At 37.8% G+C, this 23,973-nt stretch overlaps 1 protein-coding gene across 1 annotated transcript in view; it reads right to left on the reverse strand.

Moving 5' to 3' along the window:
* The window catches only part of NDC1 (NDC1 transmembrane nucleoporin), a 43,983-nt gene extending 23,473 nt beyond the window's left edge, over window positions 1-20,510 (reverse strand). The window contains exons 1-10 of the mRNA XM_059898619.1: window positions 20,240-20,510; window positions 18,625-18,745; window positions 15,936-16,037; window positions 13,298-13,472; window positions 12,016-12,154; window positions 8,723-8,831; window positions 6,722-6,773; window positions 4,817-4,952; window positions 3,901-3,993; window positions 2,278-2,359 (exon numbers count right to left, since the gene is read on the reverse strand). Coding sequence (XP_059754602.1) covers window positions 2,278-2,359; window positions 3,901-3,993; window positions 4,817-4,952; window positions 6,722-6,773; window positions 8,723-8,831; window positions 12,016-12,154; window positions 13,298-13,472; window positions 15,936-16,037; window positions 18,625-18,745; window positions 20,240-20,389 — 1,159 coding nt within the window. The 5' untranslated portion in view covers window positions 20,390-20,510. The remainder of the gene's footprint in view (window positions 1-2,277; window positions 2,360-3,900; window positions 3,994-4,816; window positions 4,953-6,721; window positions 6,774-8,722; window positions 8,832-12,015; window positions 12,155-13,297; window positions 13,473-15,935; window positions 16,038-18,624; window positions 18,746-20,239) is intronic.
* Window positions 20,511-23,973: the final 3,463 nt, after the last annotated feature.

Below are 23,973 nucleotides of genomic sequence, written 5' to 3' on the forward strand. Positions count from 1 at the left end.
TGAGAGGCACCCCATGGCCCCCAGTGACCTCTAAATCGCTGTGGCTCACCCACTGTGCTTCCTTACATTTTCATTTGCAAAAGAGCCCCTATTTGCTATTACATCTATAGAAATGACACACTATTTGACAGTGATCATACTTTATACTGAGTGTTTATGTATCTGCTATCTTATTATTTAACTTAAACTACTGTGATCCACACTCTTAAAAATTCCCTTAATTCTCATTATCTTTTGATTTTCTAAAACCTTTATCTCCAATAGCTGTCATGTAAAAATCAACTGTGCATTGAGAATAGCAGAGGAGTCCACTGAAAACTGGTTTCTCCATCCTGGGCATTAAACAATCATTCTCTCTTCACTTAGGTCCCTCCTTAAATCTTTCTTCCAAGTTACAACTTAAGAGAAATACCACTTAACCTGAAAACAAACAAAATACTCCATCAATAGGCCCCAGGACATTTTTTTTTTCCTAAATTATTTTTTAAAAATTTCTTTATTTATTTTTGGCTGTGTTGGGTCTTTGTTGCTGCACACGGGTTTTCTCTAGTTGCAGTGAGCAGGGGCTACTCTTCGTTGAGGTGTGCGGGCTTCTCATTGCAGTGGCTTCTCTTGTTGCAGAGCACGGGCTCTATGCGCACGGCTTGAGTAGCTGTGGCTCGTGGGCTCTAGAGGGCTGGCTCAGTAGTTGTGGCGCACGGGCTTAGTTGTCCACAGCATGTGGGATCTTCCCAGACCAGGGCTCGAATCCGTGTCCCCTGCATTGGCAGGCGGATTCTTAACCACTGAGCCACGAGGAAAGCCCCCCAGGATGTTTTATACTGCTGTATCGCAGGACCAGTAAGGAACTATGTAATGGTCCAGTTACATTTTTTTTTCTTCCAGTTTTCAGATATAATTGACCTACAGCACTGTATTAGGTTTAAGGTATACAGCATAATGATTTGAATTACATACATCATGAAATGGTTATCACAGTAAGTTTAGTGAACATCCAACTCTTATAGATACAAAATTAAAGAAATAGAAAAAAAAAATTTTCCCTGTGATGAGAACCCTTAGGATTTACTCTCTTAACAATTTTCATATATAACATACAGCAGTGTTAATTATATTTATCATGTTGTACATCACATCCTTAGTACTTATTTATCTTATAACTGGGAGTTTGTACCTTTTGACTGCCCTCATCTAGTTCCCCTGACCCCACCCTTTGCCTCTGGTAACCACAAATCTCATCTCTATTTCTATGACCAGTTACATTTTAATAATATGTTCTCTTGCAGAGAACATGCCACCCTGGTACGGTTTACTTGAATATCTTGTGAAAACATTTAGTGCATAGAGAATTCTTAAGTAAACCTCAGTCTGCTAGAAAAGTATTGCTACAGTTAATTTTCCACAGCATCAGCACTGGATTTTTCATACTACCAAAAGGAGAGTGGCTCCAATTATCTATACTTTTATATAACTGGATTTTATTTCCATGTAACATGTAACTATACGTTTATTTTATAATGTGGGAATTGGCGAGTTTGGCAAAATAATGAAGAGCTTATTAGAGAGATGTAAAGCTACCCAGGTTCTGTCCCCACTGGTGCTGGGCTGGAAGGCTTTCCCTCCAGGAACAAGGCAGAGCACTACTGGCCCAGCTGCAGTCTGGAGGAGCTCGGCAAGTAACAGTGAAGAAGTGTTTCAGAGTTGCCAAGAGTGTCCTTGGGCCTAACACCATCAAGTCTATTGATAATTTCTTTTCACTTTTTTTTTAAAAAGGAAGGCAAAGTACCATGGCAGGAAGAGGGAGCTCTGCACTTAAGAGTCAAATGACAGAATTTCTTATTCCAACTCTGACATTAACTTTATTAAGCCACTTCAATCTCTCTGAGACTTAGGTCCTCCATAAGGATTAAACCATCTGCTTTTTAAGACCCCTTACAGCATTAAAACTTCTGGGATTCTCAAACTGTACCTTTCTGCTCTAAAACTGTCAACCTACCTCATAATTTCTTCAGGTGAAGGGAATGAGGGGGCAGAAGGAAATAATATAAAAATTTAAAAATACTTTTCCTGGAAATATAATTTCTAACCACAGCAATGCAAACAGTTGTATAATGTTTAAATCAATACTTCATTTAATGGAAGTATTATTAAATATGTGTGATACTTAATGATGTGTGATATTTTAATAAATACATCTATTTCACAAAAAACTTTAAGTGGAACACTTTCTGCACACACATACTCAGTTCCTATTAGGTCTATTATTTTTAGCAATACCTGGCTGGCTAAGGCTAAAAACTTCTTGTCTTCGTGAAGGAGAATATTGAGAAAGCAACATCAGGTCCTGCAAGGCCAAATACTGAAAGGGAAAAAAATACACACTATTTAATTTTTTTAACCTCTATATAAAATCTTATTTATGAATGGGGCTCAATACTACGTACCTAAGGGGAAATCAGTTGAAATTTTTCATGAAGGAAATGCTTTTCAGAACCATAACCTTCCTTTCTAGACTTCCAGAACTTTCTTGCCTCTACCCTCTGTAGGCTACCCTAGTCACTGTGGGCTCCAGCTACCTAGGAACTACGGAACTCTCTGTGTTCCTTCCCACCTTATAGTGGGAAACTTAAAACACCACTTCCTCCTGGAACTTCCCTGGCCTCCCCGGCAAAAACATATACTCACACAGCTCTCAACCGTGGTACTTACCATAATTTATTGTAACTGCCTGCTTACTTGTCTCACCTGGTTCCACCCACTAAACAGTGAGGCAGGGACAACGTCTTGCTCGCTGCCACGTCCACAAGTAGTGTCCAGCACACAGCAGATACACAACATATGCTGTACTTTTTTACTCAAAATATTCATTTTGTTCCCTGGCAAACCACTTTACTCATCATTCAAGACACCATCCCTTCTGCGAAGGTTTCTTGCTTTGGTCCCAAGCACAGTAAGTGGTTCCCACTGCACTTACCACAGTAAATTTTCATTATTTTGTGTATCTGCCTTTTCCATTAGGCTGTGCTTTGTCTTATTCATCATTACACCCTAAGCAACTAGCAGTGACTAACATCTGCCCAGTAAATACAGATCTTTTAAATAACCAAATGAGTGACTGATATTTTTGTTTATCTAATAAATTAGTCATAATTGATATTTAAAGGTAATCAGAACCTTAACGGGTCATTTTCTTATTAGTTTACAACTTTTCTAGAGTGTAATCCAAACTCTAGGTTCTATTTTAATTCTTTTTTAAGTACTATGACTTCTTAACAAGATCACATATATTGTAGTTCTACTTTTAAAATTTCAAAATGAAATTTAAATCAAAACAATTTATTCTCACTTAGGTTGATTTATAAACTTATTGCAACTTCTTTAGACTCTTTTGATTAAAATTTGTTTTAGGATTATTATCATTACTCAAATTTTAGAGAGTTCATTGAATATGTACACACTATCAAGTACTTCCTTTGATCACTAACAGCCAACAATTCTATATGAGTGAAAATATACCTTAAATCAATGATTAAAAAAAAAAATCAGTGTTTTGTTTTGCTACCATGAGGAATTTGTGAAAAGCTAATGTATATGGTTGTATATCATTATATTTCATGCTTGAAATATTTTTATATCTCTCCTAAATATAGAATTAGTCTAGCTTATACACATACGTTGCAATATATATACTTGCATCTTAGTCACTTGGAATGAAAACTGAAAAAGTAAACAGCATTCAATGTAGCAGGTAGGTGATTTTTACAATACTTTTTACAGTATTAGAATATTCTAGGCCCTCAAAAAATATATCGAAATACTTAATTATGCGAATATTAAGTCTATTCCATAAGATAAGTTAGAGATGACTGTGTAAAGACACAAAATGCATAGTTCTGCTACCTTTATGATGAGGGGAGGATTGCTGTTTAAAACTTTCGGGAGGCATTCATATGACTCTTCTGAAAATGGTGGTTGAACAGGGAACAGATGAGCCTATCAAATATAATCAAATATAAAGACTATGGAATGATTATTTTCATGACTTAATTACATTCAGTAAATTAGCACTATTTGAAATTTATTATAAAGGAGACAATACAACCAAACTAATATCTTTAGTGTTCCTTGCAAAAACAGATTGCATTAAAATTACATATACCCAAATACACTACCTTCTAACATGTTACTTTCCCAATTTTACTAGATCTCTGGCTTCCAATTATAGAAACAAATTTAAGAAACAAAAATTCTCTGAAGTCACTGAAGGGTACAAACCTACAGAGATGGTAAAATAAAACAGAAACACTCATTTTCTAAGACAAACATTTGGATGATGAAGACAATGCAATTCCTACTCATTTAAAATCATTTCTTCAACATAAATTTTAAAAAGTTCCTTCAAAGAACAAGTATTTTATTGCCTTCCTTATATTTAAATATTTTAATACTGATCAATAGTATCTATACCAATAGCATGTAAAATTAATTAAAAATTGAGGCCGATCTAGTATATGCTCAATAGAGAAATGGAAACTTTCAGAAGAGAATTACACTATAGATAAAACATAGTAAGTACCACTAACAGTTCATTCAGTTTAGTTTTCAAACATTAAGAACACTAACACTGTTCCTCAGAAAAAAATACAAATAAATGATGGTTACAAAAGATATATGCCTTATGAAATCTCAGAAGAAAAACCAAAACCCAACTTCTCAAAATGACTTTGGGCACAACAACATGCTGATCAGTGCTCTACTAAAAATAAACCTCTGCACTCCAAAACAGAAAAGTACTGACAAAAAACTCAATACTAACCTCCGTGGCATAGATTTTGAAGAGTATCCATGAGATGTACCAAGTCATCAGGACAAAGACACCACAGAGCCAGACATGGTAGAGTAATGAGAGATTCAGGAGGCCACTCACAGTGTCAAGAGGCCTATGAAACTGCCTATGAAAGCAGAAATTACTATTTAATCCTGTAGGAAAAATACAATCTAAGCATTTAAGAGACCTGAGGCCCCACACTGAGAAACAAACAAATCCTATTTCTAAATAATAATGGTGATAGATTCCTCTCCTTTTGTACCCTGTACAGTTCTTTCACTAATACCTTCTTATAAAGTACACAAGGGAGACTTAAGGGAAGAGTAGACCTAAACTAGCTCTCAGTTTCTTGCATTCCAAATCTTCACTGTCACTTTCTATGACGGAAGAAGTCTCCCCTAGAGACTGGGTAAAATTTTATTATTGTTGTTTTGTAGCTTGATACTTAAAAACCATTCAGCATGACTAGCACCTCTCCTGGACCAGATTTCAGCTCTATCTGTATATGTATAAACAGTTTCATAGTAGTTAAGAACACAAAGTACTATCTAAAAATAACAAACTTTACTTTTAAAATAATTTAAGAAACTCTGTTAGAATGCTAAATAAAGGGAATGCAGGCAATGTTACCAAAACCTTGAATAGCTCAATTTGCAAAGTCATCATAATCCTACAATCACACACTTAGCAATTGTGAAAACAGGACTAGAACCTCTGGCTCTGCTATTTGTAAATGTTGTGATTTTGTTAATCACTTGACCTAACCTACTCTCAGTTTCCTCATCCATATGGTGGCATAATCTCTTCATTCTACCTCTTAGGGCTTTTATGAGATTTAAAACAGTTTATGTTAGGAGTGCCCAGCGTAATACTTGACATTCCTTGGAGTTGGGGTTGGGGTGGTGGCGGGGATGATAAAGTTTTTTTTCTGCTTTTAAATAAGCATCACTGAGGGCCTGGCATACATTAAGTCCAGAATATCAGGCACTGCCATACAAACAAAACATTTTTTAAGTGAAAGGAGGAAAAAAGTATTATATTAAATTTCTATCAATACCATTATTATTTTTCTCTTTCCATTTGACCAAGTATAAAACCTGGGCTAACATAATAAATGACCCACGCATTTGGTTTCATATATAGTGATTAAGCAGAAGACAAAACTAAATTTTACCTAGCAACTTTTAAAAGTTAGGAATTTTTTGAAATCTACACTGGAGAAACCATAATACCTCAAACATCCATAAATGTCAGTATTCGCACTCCTCAAAAGTGGTAGTAGTTAAGATCATACAAAAGTATCACAGTGGAATAACCAACATTTAAAAGAACAAATACTAATAGAGGAGTTTACATTTATTCGCTAAATAAAGATTAAAGCTTTGCCTATGTGCAAAGTGCATAGGGAATAACTAGAACAATAAACCCCAGTGCTGCCACCCCATTGCTACTTATGACCTGCAACTGGTCACATGACCTGACTCAAATCTGGTTTCCTCACAGGTAAAATTAGAGTGAAACCACAGTATGGTGCTTATCTACCACAACATAGCAAAGAATGATTATTGAGGAGAAAAACAGAAGAGAGGTATGTCCATGCAACTCAAGAAATCCACTTACATAAAAGCTGATCTAACAAAAAAGGAATTATCATTGCTTATTTTTGGGGAAAGGAACTGGGTGACTAGAGACAGGGGCCAATAGATTTCACCGTACACCCTTTTATATACCATTGGAATTTTAAATTATGTGAACTATGTGTATTCAAAAATGAGTGCAATTTTTTTAAAAATTTAAAGGCTAAATCTAAATAAAACAACTGGAAAGTAGCAAACATCTAAAAGGATGGAGACAATTAAAAGCATTAAAATTAGACTTTTCAGGATCACTTACTCATCTAACTGAAGGTCCATAGCAGTGCTAATCCAAGCTTTGGGAATGTGGCCTGAAATGAAAAAATACCATGCTATAATCATAAAAAGTTAATGAAACAAATCTTAATCATGCTTTGGAACATGAGGTGGATGAGATGACCAAGTAGACACCAAGACCTCAGTCAAAATGCTAGACTTTGATTAGGAATAGGCAGGAAAAGAGAGTAATTTCTAAATACAGGCAGTCCTTGCTTTGCACAGGTCCAACATGTACATATTTCAGTTACTGTGGTTTAATAACACCAGCCCGCAACAACACAATTCAAATTTCAGTTACTGTGGCCTTAGCTGTGCATAACTGAATATAGCAATTCTAGCTTTTCAGTAGTACACAAATCAGTATGTAGATAACAGATGGACATCCTTTCTTTCAAAGCCTGTTAGTGATTAGTCACTCACGTCTGTTATTCAGTTCTGGCACAGACAGCAAAGCATGTAGTTGTGTTGCCTCCTTATCTGCCATGATAAATCTCCATGACATTTTACCAAAATGAAAAATTGAAAGAGGAAACTGGCCAAAAAGACCAAAGTGCAACAAAGAAATGAAAAGTGGTAACACTGGAAATGAAATCTGAATGAAACATAACTGGAATTATAGAAGAAATAGTTGACATGGACATGTTGACACAGCTGCTATGTCAACCCAAATGTACTGATACAACAACAGGGGAACATCCAGGCTGATTGCAGTAGGTTAATAGAAAACAACAAAGTGTTAACATTAAAATGACAATTATAAAAGCTATGTAGAAAAATGGATTATATAAACTAAAAGTTTTTTAAAGTAGACAACAGAATGGCCTATGCACAAATAGAACAATTTTGTAAAATCCACAGAAAAAGGTAGGGCCAGAAAATGTTACAGTCTGAAAACAGTATTTTAGAATGCTGGATTTTGTTTATATTAATATGTGTTGCTATTGAGATTAAGCTTTTCCATTCAGCTTGTACTGTTCATTATATTAAATAAACTGCATCTTTGTGCTTAAAATTCATGTTAGTAAATTCTACAATGTCCCCTTAGCAACAGGGTATTTCTGTTGTATTAGCAAGTTACAAAAAGTTATAAAAAGGAATATGTTATTTATAGAGTAAGGACTAAATGATACACAATATTTTCTCTTTTTTTTTAAAGGATACATTTTTATATGTGGTAAAAAGTACATTATAAAATTTACCATCTTGACCACTTTTAAGCGTATATACACTGTATGGCACCTTGTCATACAACAGATCTCCAGAACCTTTTCACCTTGCAAAACTGAAACTCCATGTCCATTGAACAACTCCCCCTTCTCCCTTCCCTCTAGCCCCTGGCAACCACTATTCTACTTTCTATTTCTAAGAGTTTGACTACTTTATTTATTTATATATTTTAAAATATTTATTTATTTATTTATTTATTTTGGCTGCGCCAGGTCTTAGTTGTGGCACACAGGATCTTCGTTGCGGCATGCAGGCTCACAGTTGCGGCATGCAGACTCCTAGTTGTGGCATGCATGTGGGATCTAGTTCTCCAACCAGGATCAAACCTGGGCCCCCTGCATTGGGAGTCTGGAGTCTTACCCACTGGACCACCAGGGAAGTCCCTTGACTATTTTAGACACCTCGTATAAGTGGAATCATGTAGTATTTGTCATTTTGCGCCTGGCTTATTTCACTTAGTATAATGTCCTTAAGGTTCATCCATGTTGTAGCATGTGACAGGCTTTCCTTCTTTTTTAAGGTTGACTATTATTCCATTGTATGTATATACCACATTTTCTATAACAATATTCTCTCTTAACTAGTCTTTGAACGTTTGAATCTAAATCTAAACATTTAATCGAAACAAGCAATCAGCTGGGCTAATCACATACCTACAATTGTAGGAAATATATAAATACAATCAAGAATGGCTTTGATATTTTCTGAGCTGTGAGCTAATACATATACTGTAACAAAAAGCAGAAATTCTTACCAAGAAAATAATACACAATGCAGAAATTTCTAAGCAGGAACAGCGATTCCACACAACTATGCTTAACTAGCAAAAGCAGAGACCTCCTGAAGCGCAAGAACTTGTATTGCTGTGGAAGAAAAGAAAACTAGAAACAAATGACATTCAAACAGAGGTTCTTTTTTATTCCAAAGCAAGCACATAACTATAACAGTCCACACATAAAACATAATCACTGCATAAAAAGACAAAGTTTATTCCAGAGGTAAAAAAATCGTCCATTTCAGATGTTAAAGTATTTAATATTTACATTATACAACATCTCATTGATATGAGATCAGAAATGAGAAAATCAACAATATCAATCTATACTTATAATAAGGACTACAGAGATGGAGTAAGTACAAAAAACATAATAATAATTACAACAATAGCAGCTAACATTCTTTGGATACTTACCACATACCAGGTAGTGTTCCAAGCACTTTAAATGCATTAATCCATTTAAACCTCACAACAACCCCATGAAGGAGGTTCTATTATTATCCCCATCTTACAGATGGGAAAACCAAGGCACAGAGAGGGTAAGTAACTTAACCAGTGTTACGAGCTAGCAAAAGAAAAATCTGTGATTTTAATGCAGGCAGGCTGGCTTCAGAGCCTGCAACCTTAAAGATAATGTATGCTGCCTCTACACTAAAATTTTTCACATGCTGTTTGCAGAAAAATAGGAGGTAGTGAAGAAGACACGAGACTAAGAATTGGGAGACCCGAGTTCTAGTGCTTCCTCTTTCTGTATAACACTAAGTCAGCCTCGTCTATCTAATTATCTGTGAGATAAGAAGGCTGAACCAGCTAAACAGTTCCTTAGTGGGTACCTTCCAATGCTAACAACCTAAGAGAAAAGAATCAAATATGAAAAAATACGAAATGTTTTTCCTGAAAAAATTACACTTCTTGTGAAACAAGGGTTGTCGGCCCTAAAAATGCCAATGGAAAAAATATTTTTTAAATTATTGGAAAGAATCTAAGGAAACCCAAAGAACCAAAGATGGATTTCCCAAATTCTGGTCCTCTTTTGTGTTTATATTAAGGCTGATCCTTCTCTAAGGATTTCAGAAGCTAAAGGACAGCAAAGAATTATAGTCCTTAGGTAGAGGTTTTATCTTCATACCACGTCTGCAGATTCCCATAGCATCTTACAAAAAGCAGCCCAGGTGAAATGAATGCTCGATCACTAACCATACAGCTTGAAGTATCCTGATTTATTCAGATATTTTCAAAGTCCAAGACATGGAATTGCACTATTCAATGCAGTTACTGGGTGCTACCACCATCTCACCTCAACCCCCCAATAAAAAGGGCATAGTCCCTAAACTATTCCTACTGCAGCTCTCACCTCCATCATCACTCACGAGGGTCCAGAGAGGCTAAGGAAGCAGGTAGACATTTCAGTAGATATGCAGAGAACAGCTAATATATCCTCTTCTTGCTCCCAAGCTGAAGTGTTTTTCAATTCCCTGTTGGGTTCTTCTGTGATTTGGCTATGAGCTACCCTGTACCTATTCAAATATTTACTATGTGCCAGGCTCTATAAATCTTATCTCATTTAATACTCTCAAATAGTCTTGCTGGCATATAACTTGCCAAGCCAGTCTTGGCATTAATCCATTTCTTTGTCCCCTACTCCATGCCAACGTTCTGCTTTTCCCTATCAGTCTGTCATTAAGAATTAAATAAGGGCAACAGAACTGGTTTTTGTAGCATAGGCAAGTTTATAGAAAAAAAACCTAATGGACTAATGGTAAGTGGTTAAAATTACTAGATTTTTAAAAACATCTGATTTTTCATACTGTTACATGAAAAAAGTAATTACTGAATAATATGTACAATATAAAACTATTTATGAAAACCCCACCCCACAAAATATGTAGTATTATAGCTACTATATATATAAATGTACAGTAAAGGGTCTGGAAGAATACACAAGAATGAACCTAAGATTTTATCAAAAGCTATTACAAAAAATTTAGTAGTTAAATTTTACAAATGTGACAGTACATCGTAGAAACAATAATTTATCAGTACTGTCAATCCTGGACTCCCCTTGTTCACTCTTACACATCCGTGATGTTAAATAGGTGGTTACTTTCAACACAAGTCCATGGAGGAACAAGATATTTGGAGGTAATCTCATTTTTCTCTAATTTTTTTTTTCTTCATTTCCTATATTCTTAACTATGTTTGGATCAAAGCTGATTCACCATGGGTATTTCTATACAGGATTTTGGGGGGTTTTCTCCTTTTGAAATTCTGAGGTGGCAAAGCTGACACTCTGCTTTAATTCACCTTCACAAGATGTGAAGAATTTGTAAATAGGACTCTTTGTTCATACACTCACAGACTGCAGGGAGATAAGGGCCAGATCCAGATAAGGGCCAGATCCTGTGAGCACTATCTCCTTGCAGTAGGTGTATTTTCATCAGATTGTTCTCAGGGATGCAACAGGCATGTGAAAATTTTAGTTAAACCAGGAGAATCCTAATCTGTCACACTCTCACACTTACACTCTTGTGGAAGATCATTTATTTACATATCCCTCCCTCCCTACCGGACTGGGTCCTAGTGGGAAGGGGCTGGTTCTAACAGTTTTGCTCCAAAGCCCAGTACTCAGCATGCCCTAGAGTGGGAATGAAGTGAATAATAGCACAGTCAAGAATAGCAGCAACAGGCTGGGGAAAGCCTTGATGGCACCGGAAAAATCTCAACCCATCTTTCTCTCTCCTGCCAGAGGAAGAGACAGCTCCTACCAAACTAGTAGAATTTTTAAAACCTATCCCACTCAAACCAGTCAAAACTGTTTTATTTATGCACATCAAGCCTTGTTCTGAAAAGGATCTGAGACAGTAACTGACATATTCTATACTTAGTTGTACATTCTCAAGCTTATGAGGTTCTTAGGTTCAAAAAGAAGCTGGCAGCTGCACAGAGGTACTTTGCATGAATGTCATCATCATCCTCCCCCAGCCCTGCTAGGTCACAGCAACTGCCACTACCTAGCAGGGAGGGAAAGAGTGGAACAAAGAGGTATTCTGAGAGTGGCAGCAGGAAGGGCAACTGCAGCTCTCAAACAGACACTGAAGTCTCATGAAGACAAAGATCTCCTCTCCAAATGGCATTTTGAGGATATCAGTCCTAAGTTTTGCTGATCAAATCTTGAATTAATCAGATGATGCCAGTTATATATACAAACACCAAGGCAATTTTAACTCTGCCAAATTCTGACATAAAGTAATGCTCAAATCATAGCTTACCTGTATGATGGGAAATGGAAGATAGTTCATGTTGTTAATAAAATACAGGAGGCTATAGCTATAGCCCATAAATGCTCCAGCCAGCAGAAAAAAAAGGTGATACTCATTTAAGCAGGTTTGTGCAGCAGGGCCATCTAAGCTGAAGGGGAAAAGTTAGGTTATTAATTCAACAGTCAGGGACACATATTACTATTTTAGGCTCATTATTTACTGAAGGCAAAGCTTTGACTTAATTACTTAAGAAATGCCCCAAATTCTAACAAAGGGGTTAAGTGTGGGCAAAAGATTAACAAAACCCTTTTCCCTGATGCATGAGAACTTGACCTTTAGTTAATGCTCTAGCTCTGCTCCTCCAGAAATCTGGTAAGGGTAAGAGAGTCCCCTGTGACAGTAAGCAATGGTGCTTATGAGTTGGTAAATTGCATGTGGACTGAAGAATTCTAAATAAAGGCTATAACCTGATAGAGATGCTGTAACTTTGGGCTTCTCTCTGTGTTGCTCTTATAACTAGGCAATCCCTCATGGGCACCCTTTTCACTAAAGAAAATTTATTGCATTAGGAAAAAAACTTGCCTTATATAATGTAACTGGGGGATAAAAGGAAATCAAGTATTCAGTAGCAGTCATGAATACTGTCTTAAAGTCACTGGATAACAGAGAACTTAAGATTACTTTTTTGACTTTTAAAGTCAGAATATAAACTTGAAATTTACATCAATGCCATCTGTTCAAGAACTGTATAAGTTTCAAAATTATAAAAGTACTCTACTGAAGAAGGTATTTTTAATTATTAAAAATTTTTTTCTTCATTCTTCTCATACTGTCCTTCCTTCAAACCGCAACCGAAATACCACCTCCTCCAAGAAGCCATGTGTGGATCCCTCCCTGCCTTCTGAGCCCCCAGAGCTTTTATCTGCACATTTCACTTTCTTCCTACTAAATCCTATTTCTCATACATTCCTATTGCTCTCCTATTATATCCATTTGTGTCCAGGTCTTAAATCCCCTACTGTTCTCAACCCTCAAGGAGCTTACAGTCCATGTGTGAATCATGCTAACAAATCCAACAGCATTTAGCATAGCACCTTGTACAAAATAAATGGTTTAAAAAAACTGCTGAATTCAACAAACATAAAACATCAAAAACATTCGATGTATGTAAAAAAGCACTTTTTACTGAAGTCCGGAAAGTAAAGAACATCCATAAACTATTGATGTATATAGGTCACTTTGGGCTTAGTAACTAAACAAGCACCCTTAGAAAAAATATATGTAATATTACCTCTCAGTAGCAGTGCAGGGAACCACAAGAAAACTGTATTGACCCTTGGTTATCACCGCAGCACACCAAGCCATCATCATTCCCATTGCAGCATGAATAAAGGAGTGCATGAGCTGCTGAGGATGAATGATCTTCCCTATCAGTGCCAGTCTCGAGCAGGGAATGGAAGGCACAACTGCAAACAAAACACGTGACTGTGGCTTTATAATCTGCAGCATATGAAATTAGAGGACTTAAACTATTCCCTCTCATCTTTGCACAAATACGCCAAAGGGCAGGAAGAAACCCAGAGTCAATGTAAAATATAGTACAGAAAAATACCAAGTTAAAAATTCTTAGTTAAAATAATTTGAAAAACGACTGAATACAAACAGATGCACAAAGAAAAAGAAAAACCAAAGGATCTAGAGAGGTGAAACCTAAGTATAGTATGATTAACATTTTTCAATTCTTTTTAATTAAGATTTCCTGATAGCTCAAATAGTGCCTACCCTGGCACTCCCCTCACTGCCATAAAGGAATAAACAATAATAATTTTTAGATAGTGCTTGCCCTCCAGCAAGTTATCCTTATTTCAGCATTTTAAATTGTCAATATATAGTCCATCTGTGAAAAATAAACCACAAACCAGGTAACAATGATAACACTGAATACTAAAATAAATGCTTGCATGGGAATTTCTAATACCGCTCTGATAATTCTAAAAGGTTTTCAGAAGTGAGCTGGGGGAAGCAAGTGTGGTGGGAGGTGAGGGGTGCTGACTTTTGAAAACAGTTGGCACAGGGTTCCCTGGCCTATCTTTGTACACATTCTTCTTTTGATACACACCAAGAGATTGTGGGGAGGTGCAAAATTAAGTATAAAGGGAGAGGGCTTAGGTGCTTTACAATTTGGGGAAGAGGCTGCTATCACCTTCCCCTCCCCACCAGAAATGCCCACAAGGCCTACTTACTGTGTAACTGACTTATATTCTGACTCATACTCTGAACATACCAAACCTTCTCATGTCATTAAGCCTTTTTATATGATACACCTTTTCCCTAAAACATCATTTTTCTTCCGTGTCTACTTAACACAGCTCATTCTTTAAGGTTTGGTTCAAGCATCACCTCCTCCAGGAAGCTCCCCAGGCTGGGTAAATGATGCTTCTATATACGTCCATACTATCCATTTATTACTGTCTTTCTCAGCATTAATTGTGATCCCCTGGGGAAAACTGGGACCATACATCTCTTATCCCCACACAATGCATGGCATAAAGTAATACATAAGGAATGTTGAAGGAATGAGCCAAAGTGACTAGTCAGGCTTTAAGAATGACTAGACGGGGACTTCCCTGGTGATCCTGTGGTTAAGACTCCTCGCTTCCAATGCTGGGGGCACGGGTTCAATCTCTGGTCAGGGAACTAAGATCCTGCATGCCGCGTGGCGAGGCCAAAAAAAAAAAAGAATGACTAGCTGGAGACCCCTTGTCTGGCATCTAAATCTAGATGACCCAGGTACATGGGACAGTGTGAAAGAACACATGCTGTAAACCAAGGGGTTCTGTAGACGGCTTGAATAGAAAAACAGATCCATCAGCCAGTAGTGAGGGATTAGAAAAGCAAAGGAAAAGGGTGTACTATAAAATCCAGAGAACAATGTGACATTTTATACCATATCTAACAAGGAAGTACTAAAGAGCTAAAAAGAAGAATGATGTTATAGTGAAAAACAGAAGTATCAGAAAAAGCTTCTCATTTTACCTCAAGACAGATTTAAGGAATCTGAAACGGCAGGAAGAGCAAGGAGAGAAATTGAGAAAAAGTAAAAAGCTCTGAAATCTAACAGGTGATTCTCCCAAGGCAAAACATATGATACTTTAAATTTTGTTGGAAAACCATAGAATTATAGACTTCAATATTTGAAAAGGACCTTAGAAATCACCTGGTCTTGATCTCTTACTCTATAAAGGAGTTATTTTTATAATATATCTGCTGAATCACAACTTTAACACCAGCTGTGAATTATTAAAAGGTCTAAATTTTTGTATGTCATAAAGTACACATTAAAAAAAAGTACCATTTTAAACTTTTTTTTTTTTGCCGCGCTGCGTGGCACATGGGATCTTAGTTCCTTGACCAGGAATTGAACCCACGCCCTCTGCATTGGAAGCTCGGCCACCAGGGAAGTCCCTTAACCATTTTTAAGTGTATAGTTTTCTGGCATAAGTACACTCACATTGTTGTGCAACAATCACCACCATCCATCTCCAGACTTTTCCATCCTCCCCTGTACCCATTAACTCTATACCCATTAAACAATTGCCCATTCCCTCCTCCCTCCAGCCCCTGGCAACCACCATTCTACTTCGTGTCTCTACGAATTTGACTGCTCTAGATACCTCATATATTTAAGTGGAATCATCCAATATTTGTCCTAAGAGTTCTAATTATTTTTTTAAAAACAGAGAATGTATTGGTCAAATAAATTTTATGGTAAGACATTCAAAGCATATATAATAATTCTGTATACATTTTTTAAACTCTGACATAAAACACAGCCTCTGATGTACACATCCACATACAAAATGCACTGAGTCTGCCCTTAGTAAAATAAATTCAGATATTTTAAAGATGGTTAATATTTGAAAACTCACCTGTATAGAACTCCACATTGAAAATACTTATTATTACTATTACCACTGACAGCAGCAGAAGGTAAAAGATTATATAGGAACTATACAGATCACTGAAAGAATCTACAACACAAGAGAGATGAATTAGTAAGTTCATTCAGTCATATAGTCATGTTTAGTATACTGCAATAGAAAAGGGGCTTGAAACACAACTATAATTTTAATTTTAAAAGTTATCTTTTATTTAAAAATTTACTCATACACTGCTGATGGGTCCTATAGGACATCAACTCAAGAACTACATACAGCGCGAGTTATCTGGACCAAGTTCCAGGTCCTTTAACATTATACTAGAATTTCTTTTAGATGACCCAGATGTTAACATCAGACAAAATAATACCATATGCAAACATTTTATCACGTGAAACAGAGAAGTACCACATTTAGTAAAATACCAACAGTTTCTTTTTAAAATGTAAATAATATTTTTCAGATCTCTTCTTAATAAATGCAATTAGTCCCTACAGCTAGAAAAAAGTAACATTTCTAGAAATAGCATAATCCATAAATCATCCAAATGAGCCGAATTAAAAAAAAAATCATGATGTCCCTGTGAAATACTAATACATTCACATTTTAGAGTAGTTCAACAATCAATATTCCATTTAAAAAATGCGGTAAAGTTTAAAATACGTATATATTATGCCTAAAAACATCAACAAGAGATATAAAAATAGGACATATGTTTGTTAAATAGACTAAGACTTAATAATGAAACCAATTATTTTTAAAATTTTAATTCAGTGACCAAAATTATTGAAAAATATTTATTCAGTATCCACAATTAAACTCCTCAAGCATTATACTGAGATAAAAGAGTGAAAGAACTGATTCATGTGACTGGAAATAAGGAAGGAAGGAAGATAGTTTCTCTGTAAAGACTTTGTGATGCAAAAGTTTAAGAATACAAGTAATATTTGATGAGAAAAATGGCATAAATCAAATCCAATCTGAAGAGAAAGTGATACTAGGATACCCTTGGGCCATGAAATGGCAAAAAGTGTTTATCTCAAGTGCCAGTACTGAACAATCGGTAATGGCTCTAGATTACAATATTGAAATATTCTGAGGTTGCAACTAGACAGCCCAGCTCATGAGTGATGCAGACGCAGCAAGGTGGTTACAGAAATACTTGCCATCCTTGTGCTGGCTAATGGCTTAATTTCATTTGACCTGTGAGACTCACCCAAGAAGTGATTGATATGTTTCAACAAAAAACTTAAAATGACTTTAACTCTTTAGCAGCAATATCTCTCCAAAGGTCACAGGGTAAAGCTTTTAACTCTTTGAAAATTGGCATTTCTTCAGAAAAATTAAATTAACAACATACTTCCCACTTTCCAAAGCAAAAGAAATTTATTGTTACTGTTTCTGAGAGGGAGGGAAAAAAAGAATTTCAAGAGTATTTGTGCTTCTAGGCCTTAGGCAAGACTTTAAAGGCTTCAAAACCTACTCTGGGAACATTTCTCTCTTTTTATTTTTTTAATTCTAGTGTGGCAGAGTGGAAAAACATAGGTTTGAAGTCAGAGACCAATATTCAAATCCTAGTTCAGTTATTCACTACCTGTGTCTCTGCACAGACTTATAACCTGAGTCTCAGTTCCCTCATTTAAGTAGGGATACTACGTCATTATTATACAAGGTTGTAGGAAGGATAAGCAGTATTATACTTAAGGTACTTAGCATGGTGCCTGGCACATAGTAGGCAGCAATAATTGGTAGCTATTATTAACATAAAATAGTTATAGTTTAATGAATTTATTAATTTTATCTCCAAGGATCTGGAGAAACATTAGCCTGCTCCAATCTCTTCCTCCTCATCAATCTTTCAGTTTAACTCTATGTTCCTTAGTCTTTCCTCCTTTTCTCTCTTCTCATCTTTCTTATCAGCCACAATATAGAAATTTTTTTTTAATATATTTCATGTATCAGATTCCAGGGTATCATTCTTTTTTTTTTTTAATTTATTTATTTAATTTATTTTTGGCTGCACTGGGTCTTCACTGCTGCCCACGGGCTTTCTCTAGTCGCGGCGCGCAGGGGCTACTCTTTTGTAGTGGTGTGCGGGCTTCTCATTGTGGTGGCTTCTCTTTGTTGCAGAGCACGGGCTCTAGGCATGTGGCTCAGTAGTTGTGGCACACAGGTAGTTGCCCGGTGGCATGTGGGATCTTCCTGCACCAGGGATCGAACCCGTGTCCCCTGATCTGGCAGGCGGATTCTTAACCACTGCACCACCAGAGAGTCCCAAAGTATTCTTAATTTTAGACAGACTTTTTAAAAAGGTATGTCATATTTTCTACCTACAATTTTTAAATATAGAAAAGGAATAGTTCACTTCCTTAAAAACACAACCTCAATAAAGCTGCCAAATAGAAGAGACAAATAAACAAAATTAGGTTTTTATTTATGTGGTCTTCTAATGATCTTTCTGTTCATGTGATAATACTACACAGTCTCTGATGTGTCTACTAATCTTATTATATAGTGAAAAGGCCTATGTTAGGAAGGGAATGCCTTAAGAATACCTCAAAGTGAATGTTTTGTCATTGTCAATACAGCAATTAAAATAAATTATTTAAAACATAATGCGATTTTAATGTTGAGAAATGGGTCCTGTAAATTTGTTTTCCCCAAACTGAGTATCACTTACCAGACAGCCACTGTATAGGATGAAATAAATCAATGCTGCTGAAGATGACAAATACTGTGGTACAGATGGGCAGAAGCAGCACTGACCAGACAATACTTGTAACTATCCTCCAGCCCAAAACCTATAATTAAACAAACAAAAATCCCTCAATCATGAAGTCAGTTAAACTATTTCAGTTATTTCAGTTATGCAAATCCTATCTTTTCATACAGGATGTTAATCACTAATATTTACACCCAGATCACAGTCCATGCAGCTACAGATAAACGCTAACGGTTACTACTATTAGTAACACTACACACCACTCCAGAAACTTGTAGTATCAGTGAACTGATGCTTGTTTTAGTTCAGAGTCAGATGTCACATTAAATATCACACTTTGGGGGGTAAGGGAGGTCTCAATTAGTTTACAACTGTACTTTACAGCAACTTATACTTGTCTCTCTAGGTTTGATAGATGTATCAATATCTGAAAGTGTATTCATTTTCCAGGAACCAACTGTATATTGTAATTGTGTTTATTAGATATGAGCTCCTTACTGGGCAACTACTGCATTGTATTCATGTCTGACTCACCAGTGCCTACCATATGAGGCACAAGATTTACTGCTAATACTTGAATACAAGAAGAGATACTGAGGCATTTTGAGCACACAAGTGACGATCAGATTTATATTTTGGAAGGTAAAACACCCTTGTGTCTGTAAGGTGTCTATAATGAAGATGGATCAGAGGGGACAAGACACAGACAGGAGACAAACAGGAGGCAGTCCACCCCAATTGCCCAAGCCAAAGATTACAGTCAGTGTCTGAAGGAAGGCAGTGGTAAAGAGAAAGTTAAAAAAAAAAACAAAAAACTGCAGCCACGTTTCTGACATACAATCTACAGGACATCGATGACTGATAATACAGGTGGTAAAGAACAGGTAAGACTTAGTAACCCGGGATACAAAGTAGATGGCAGTGCCGCTGGGGTAGAAGCACTGTCCTAAAAGGGATCTTACTCCTATATCTCTGTACCCTCCACAGAATGGAGGCAGAACTGTTGATTGGACTTCAACAAGGAAGTACCTCCTCTTCTCGAGCCCACAGTGCACACATTCCTCTAATTTGACAAAACACCTGTCCTGTTCACCTAGTCCCCAAGACCAGCCTCTGCTAAGGTCATACCACATTCTTTCCGATTCCGGATATTCCTTCCCGCTTCTTATCCCAAGTAATCAACAAGTTATTAATTGTGCACCTAGCAGAGTTGCATACAACTCTTCCCCATTCTCTACCAACTCCCATGCAGGACATCCCTCCCACTATGACCAGCTTCCACTCAGGACCCCTCTCTCACGCCATAAAGAGTTTGCACTCAGGACGCCCCGCACACACACAACTTGTAACCAACTTTCCCTAGTACGCCCGTCCCCTCTGTAACCAGCTTCCACTCAGGACGCCCCCCACAACCCTGAAATAAGTCACTTGGGTCGCCCCCTCCCCACGCGCTCCCCACACTACACTCGAGCCGGCCCCGCCCCCGTCCAGCGCGCACGCGCGACCAGAGCCCGCACGCCCAGCCCGACCCCCGCAGCTGCCAAGCGCCTGCCACAGTGCGCGCAGCACTCACGCGCCACAGGATGTCCCGCGGCCCGTCGGCGCACGGCCGACTCGCAGCAGTGACCATGGTGATGGCGGCCCCTACTCTGAAAAGTGCAGGATACAGTGAGCCCACCCGCCACCGCAGTTCAAAGGGAGGAAGGCCCCCCGAGGGCCCCATTGGGGCTGTCTCAGACGCTGCCTGGGCGAAGCCCGGCCCAGGCCCCAAACCATCCCTTCGAGGTTCCGTCTGAACGGGCCCAACGGGCCAGAACCGCCCCGCAGACACGTCCTCCAAAGGGGGCTGGGACTCCAGGGCCCGCCCTCTGGAGTCCAAAACGTCTCTCCGAAGCAGGGTCCGGCGGGGCGCCAGAAACTGGGGGCGGCTCTGCATGCTGGGAACTGTAGTCTCTACGGCCCTCTGAGTAAGGAAGAGCGTTGCATTCTGGGACTGGGAGTTCCAAAGTACAGCATGCTGGGAGTCGAAGTCTTCCCAGCGGTCCCTTGTGCCATGCTGGGAATCGTAGTCTTATATAAAGCAGCTTCTAGTCACAGTGCTGATTATCAGAATTCTGTAATTAGAAAGACCTGGCAAAATGATTTGCCTTCATTTCTTCCGATCTTACTTTATCGACCTCCTGAAAGTGAAATCAAAGGATGCTGTGGCCCTCTCCACAAAGGTACTAATTTTACTGAAATGAAAATCTCTTTCCCTAGAGGTGCATTTGGTTTCCTAAGATCTGGTTTCTAGCTCCAGCTCTGCCACTTGCTAAGTGGAATATCTTGACCCTCCCTGAGCCTCCGTTTCTTCATCTATAAAATAAGGATAAAAATAAAGATGGCATCGGATGATGTTGTGAAGATGTACTAAAATGCTATACAAATATTGTCCTTAATTTCCTGCCAGTGAGGAAAAAGGCTTTTCACCAGCTAAGTCCCACTTAATGAATCCTTCTCTGATTGCATTAGGCCTCAGTGAGATCCCCAGAGGCATATTGCTAACACATTTTAACATCCAGTTACATACCACAGACAATATTCAGTACTCTAGAAAGACAGATTCAGTGATTTACTGACTGAAGAAACTCATAGTCTGGTGAGAGTAATTGAGATCACACATACTGCTCTGCAATGTTTGCTAAAAGTGGTTTCTTGAGTTGTTTTAAGGTTGTATATCATATTCACTTCCAAAAACATGATAATATCAATCAAGTCTGACGTATTGCAGGAAAAACTGGAAATAGAAAGGTAGATCAAGTCTCTGCCATGAAGAAACCTTCTATTTGGTGGTGGAGAGAGATTATAAAGAATCATTCTAGGGACTTCCCTGGTGGCGCAGTGGTTGAGAATCTGCCTACCAATGCAGGGGACATGGGTTTGAGCCCTGGTCCAGGAAGATCCCATATGCCGCTGAGCAACTAAGCCTGTGTGCCACAACTATGGAGCCTGTGCTCCAGAGCCTGTGAGCCACAACTACTGAACCCACGAGCCACAACTACTGAAGCCCACGTGCCTAGAGCCCGTGCTCTGCAACAAGAGAAGCCACTGCAATGAGAAACCTGCACACTGCAATGAAGAATAGCCCCTTCTCACTGCAACTAGAGAAAGCCCGCAGGCAGCAACAAAGACCCAATGCAAGCAAAAATTTTTTAATAATAATAATAAATTAATTAAAAATAAAATAAAATAATGAAAAAAAAAAAGAAGAATCATTCTAAATGAGTGTCCATAAACAGACCTCAGGTTACTTGCAATCAGATCCCTTTGTTTAGTTCCTTTGGTAAAGACTAGTAGTTGTCTACACCAGTGTCTATTCTCCCCTTCTTTCTTAGTAGTAGACTGCCCCCCCTTCCACTTTTAACTGGGCCTGTGGCTACATTTCTCAGACTCTCTTGCAGCTAAGTGGAGCCAGGTAGCTGAGTTCAGGCCAGTAAAATATAATCAAAGTATTGCATGGTAGCCTCCCAGAAACCTCCCCTTAAAAGAGAGCTAGCTCTTGTTCTTTGCCCCTTTCTTAATCCCTTCCTCCATCCAGCTGTATGGAACTTGGATGTGTTGCCTGCCATATTGAACCACAGGAAGAGGGTCACACTCTAGGCAAATTAGGTACTGAACTAAAAGGAGACTTGATTACTTGGAGTAATCATACTATTCTTGGGCTACCTGCCTTTACCTTCTGACTTAATTTATACAAGAGAGACAATTATTTATTGTTTAATCGACTTCTATTTTTATAGCACTTACTACAATCTGAAATCATATTGTGTAACTCCTTAGTTATTATCTTTCTTCCCACTAGTCTACAAGCTTCATGAGGGCAGGAGCTTTGTCTATCTTGTTAATCATTGTTTCCAAAATACCTTAACATTAGTAGGTAGTCAATAAATGTTTGTTAAATGAACAAAATAATGAATGGAAACAAGTAAGTGCATCAGATAGTGTCTGATTCAGGAAGACAAACTTTGTTATTTAAATCAAAGGGGGATTTAATTCAGAGAATTGATAACAAAAGTATTGGAAGGGCTAAAAGAGCATAGGGGAGAAAGAACAGGGTTGTAGTAGCAAAAGGAAGAAAGGAATTATTACCCAAATATCAGGAAGATGCTACTCCCTCTGCATTAGAGCTCATCAGCCCACATGCAGTGCTCAGCTGCTGAGGTAGTTCCATTACTGCTGTTAAAACCACACCATTTCTGTTGAGCAGGAACTAAGGAGCTAGTACCCTAGAGCTGTTGAAACCACCACAAGTGCCCACAACCATCTGCAGTTGCTCTCCAAGCTTTGGTTTCTTCATCAATAATAAAAAGATGTTGCAAGATGCTGTATTAAATTAGATTTTGTTTGTAAATTGTCTGCCACACAGTAGATTTTCAATATATGATAAATATGATTAGTAAGAAGATTAACAGGCTTTGGAGTCAGATAAACATGTGTGTGAATACCTGCTCTGCCACTTAGTAGCTATTTGATCTTGGGAAAGTCACTTTATCTTTCTTGGCTTATATGAAAAGAAGATTTAAAAGCATCCCTATGGGGCTTCCCTGGTGGTGCAGTGGTTGAGAATCTGCCTGCTAATGCAGGGGACACGGGTTCGAGCCCTGGTCTGGGAAGATCCCACATGCCACGGAGCAACTAGGCCCGTGAGCCACAACTACTGAGCCTGTGCGTCTGGAGCCTGTGCTCCGCAACAAGAGAGGCTGCGATAGTGAGAGGCCTACGCACCGCGATGAAGAGTGGCCCCCGCTTGCCGCAACTAGAGAAAGCCCTCGCACAGAAATGAAGACCCAACACAGCCAAAAATAAATAAATCAATTAATTAATTAAAAAAAAAGAAAAAAAGAACCTCTGCTTTAAAAAAAAAAAAAAAAAGCATCCCTATGGACACCGAAAGCATACTAGAAAGACACATGCACTAAATAGATGAAACTATAACCTAATCCTCCAAAATGGAATAAAATTAATTAAGAAAATGATACAAAAGATGAAAGAACAACACTAATTAATACTAGAAAAACTCAGGATTATGATATAGAACACCAGGAAGAAATAGATATATAGGAATAGAAACATAGGAAATATATAGCAATAGAATTATCTATATAACAAACACCTGAAAGGGTGCTCAACATCACTAATCATCAGGGAAATGCAAATCAAAACTACAATGAAAAAAAACTACAATGAGATATCACCTCACACCAGTCAGAATGGCCATCATCAAAAAATCTACAAACAATAAATGCTGGAGAGGGTGTGGAGAAAAGG

This window comes from Balaenoptera ricei, chromosome 1, assembly GCF_028023285.1.
Source record: "Balaenoptera ricei isolate mBalRic1 chromosome 1, mBalRic1.hap2, whole genome shotgun sequence".
Lineage (NCBI taxonomy): Eukaryota > Metazoa > Chordata > Mammalia > Artiodactyla > Balaenopteridae > Balaenoptera > Balaenoptera ricei.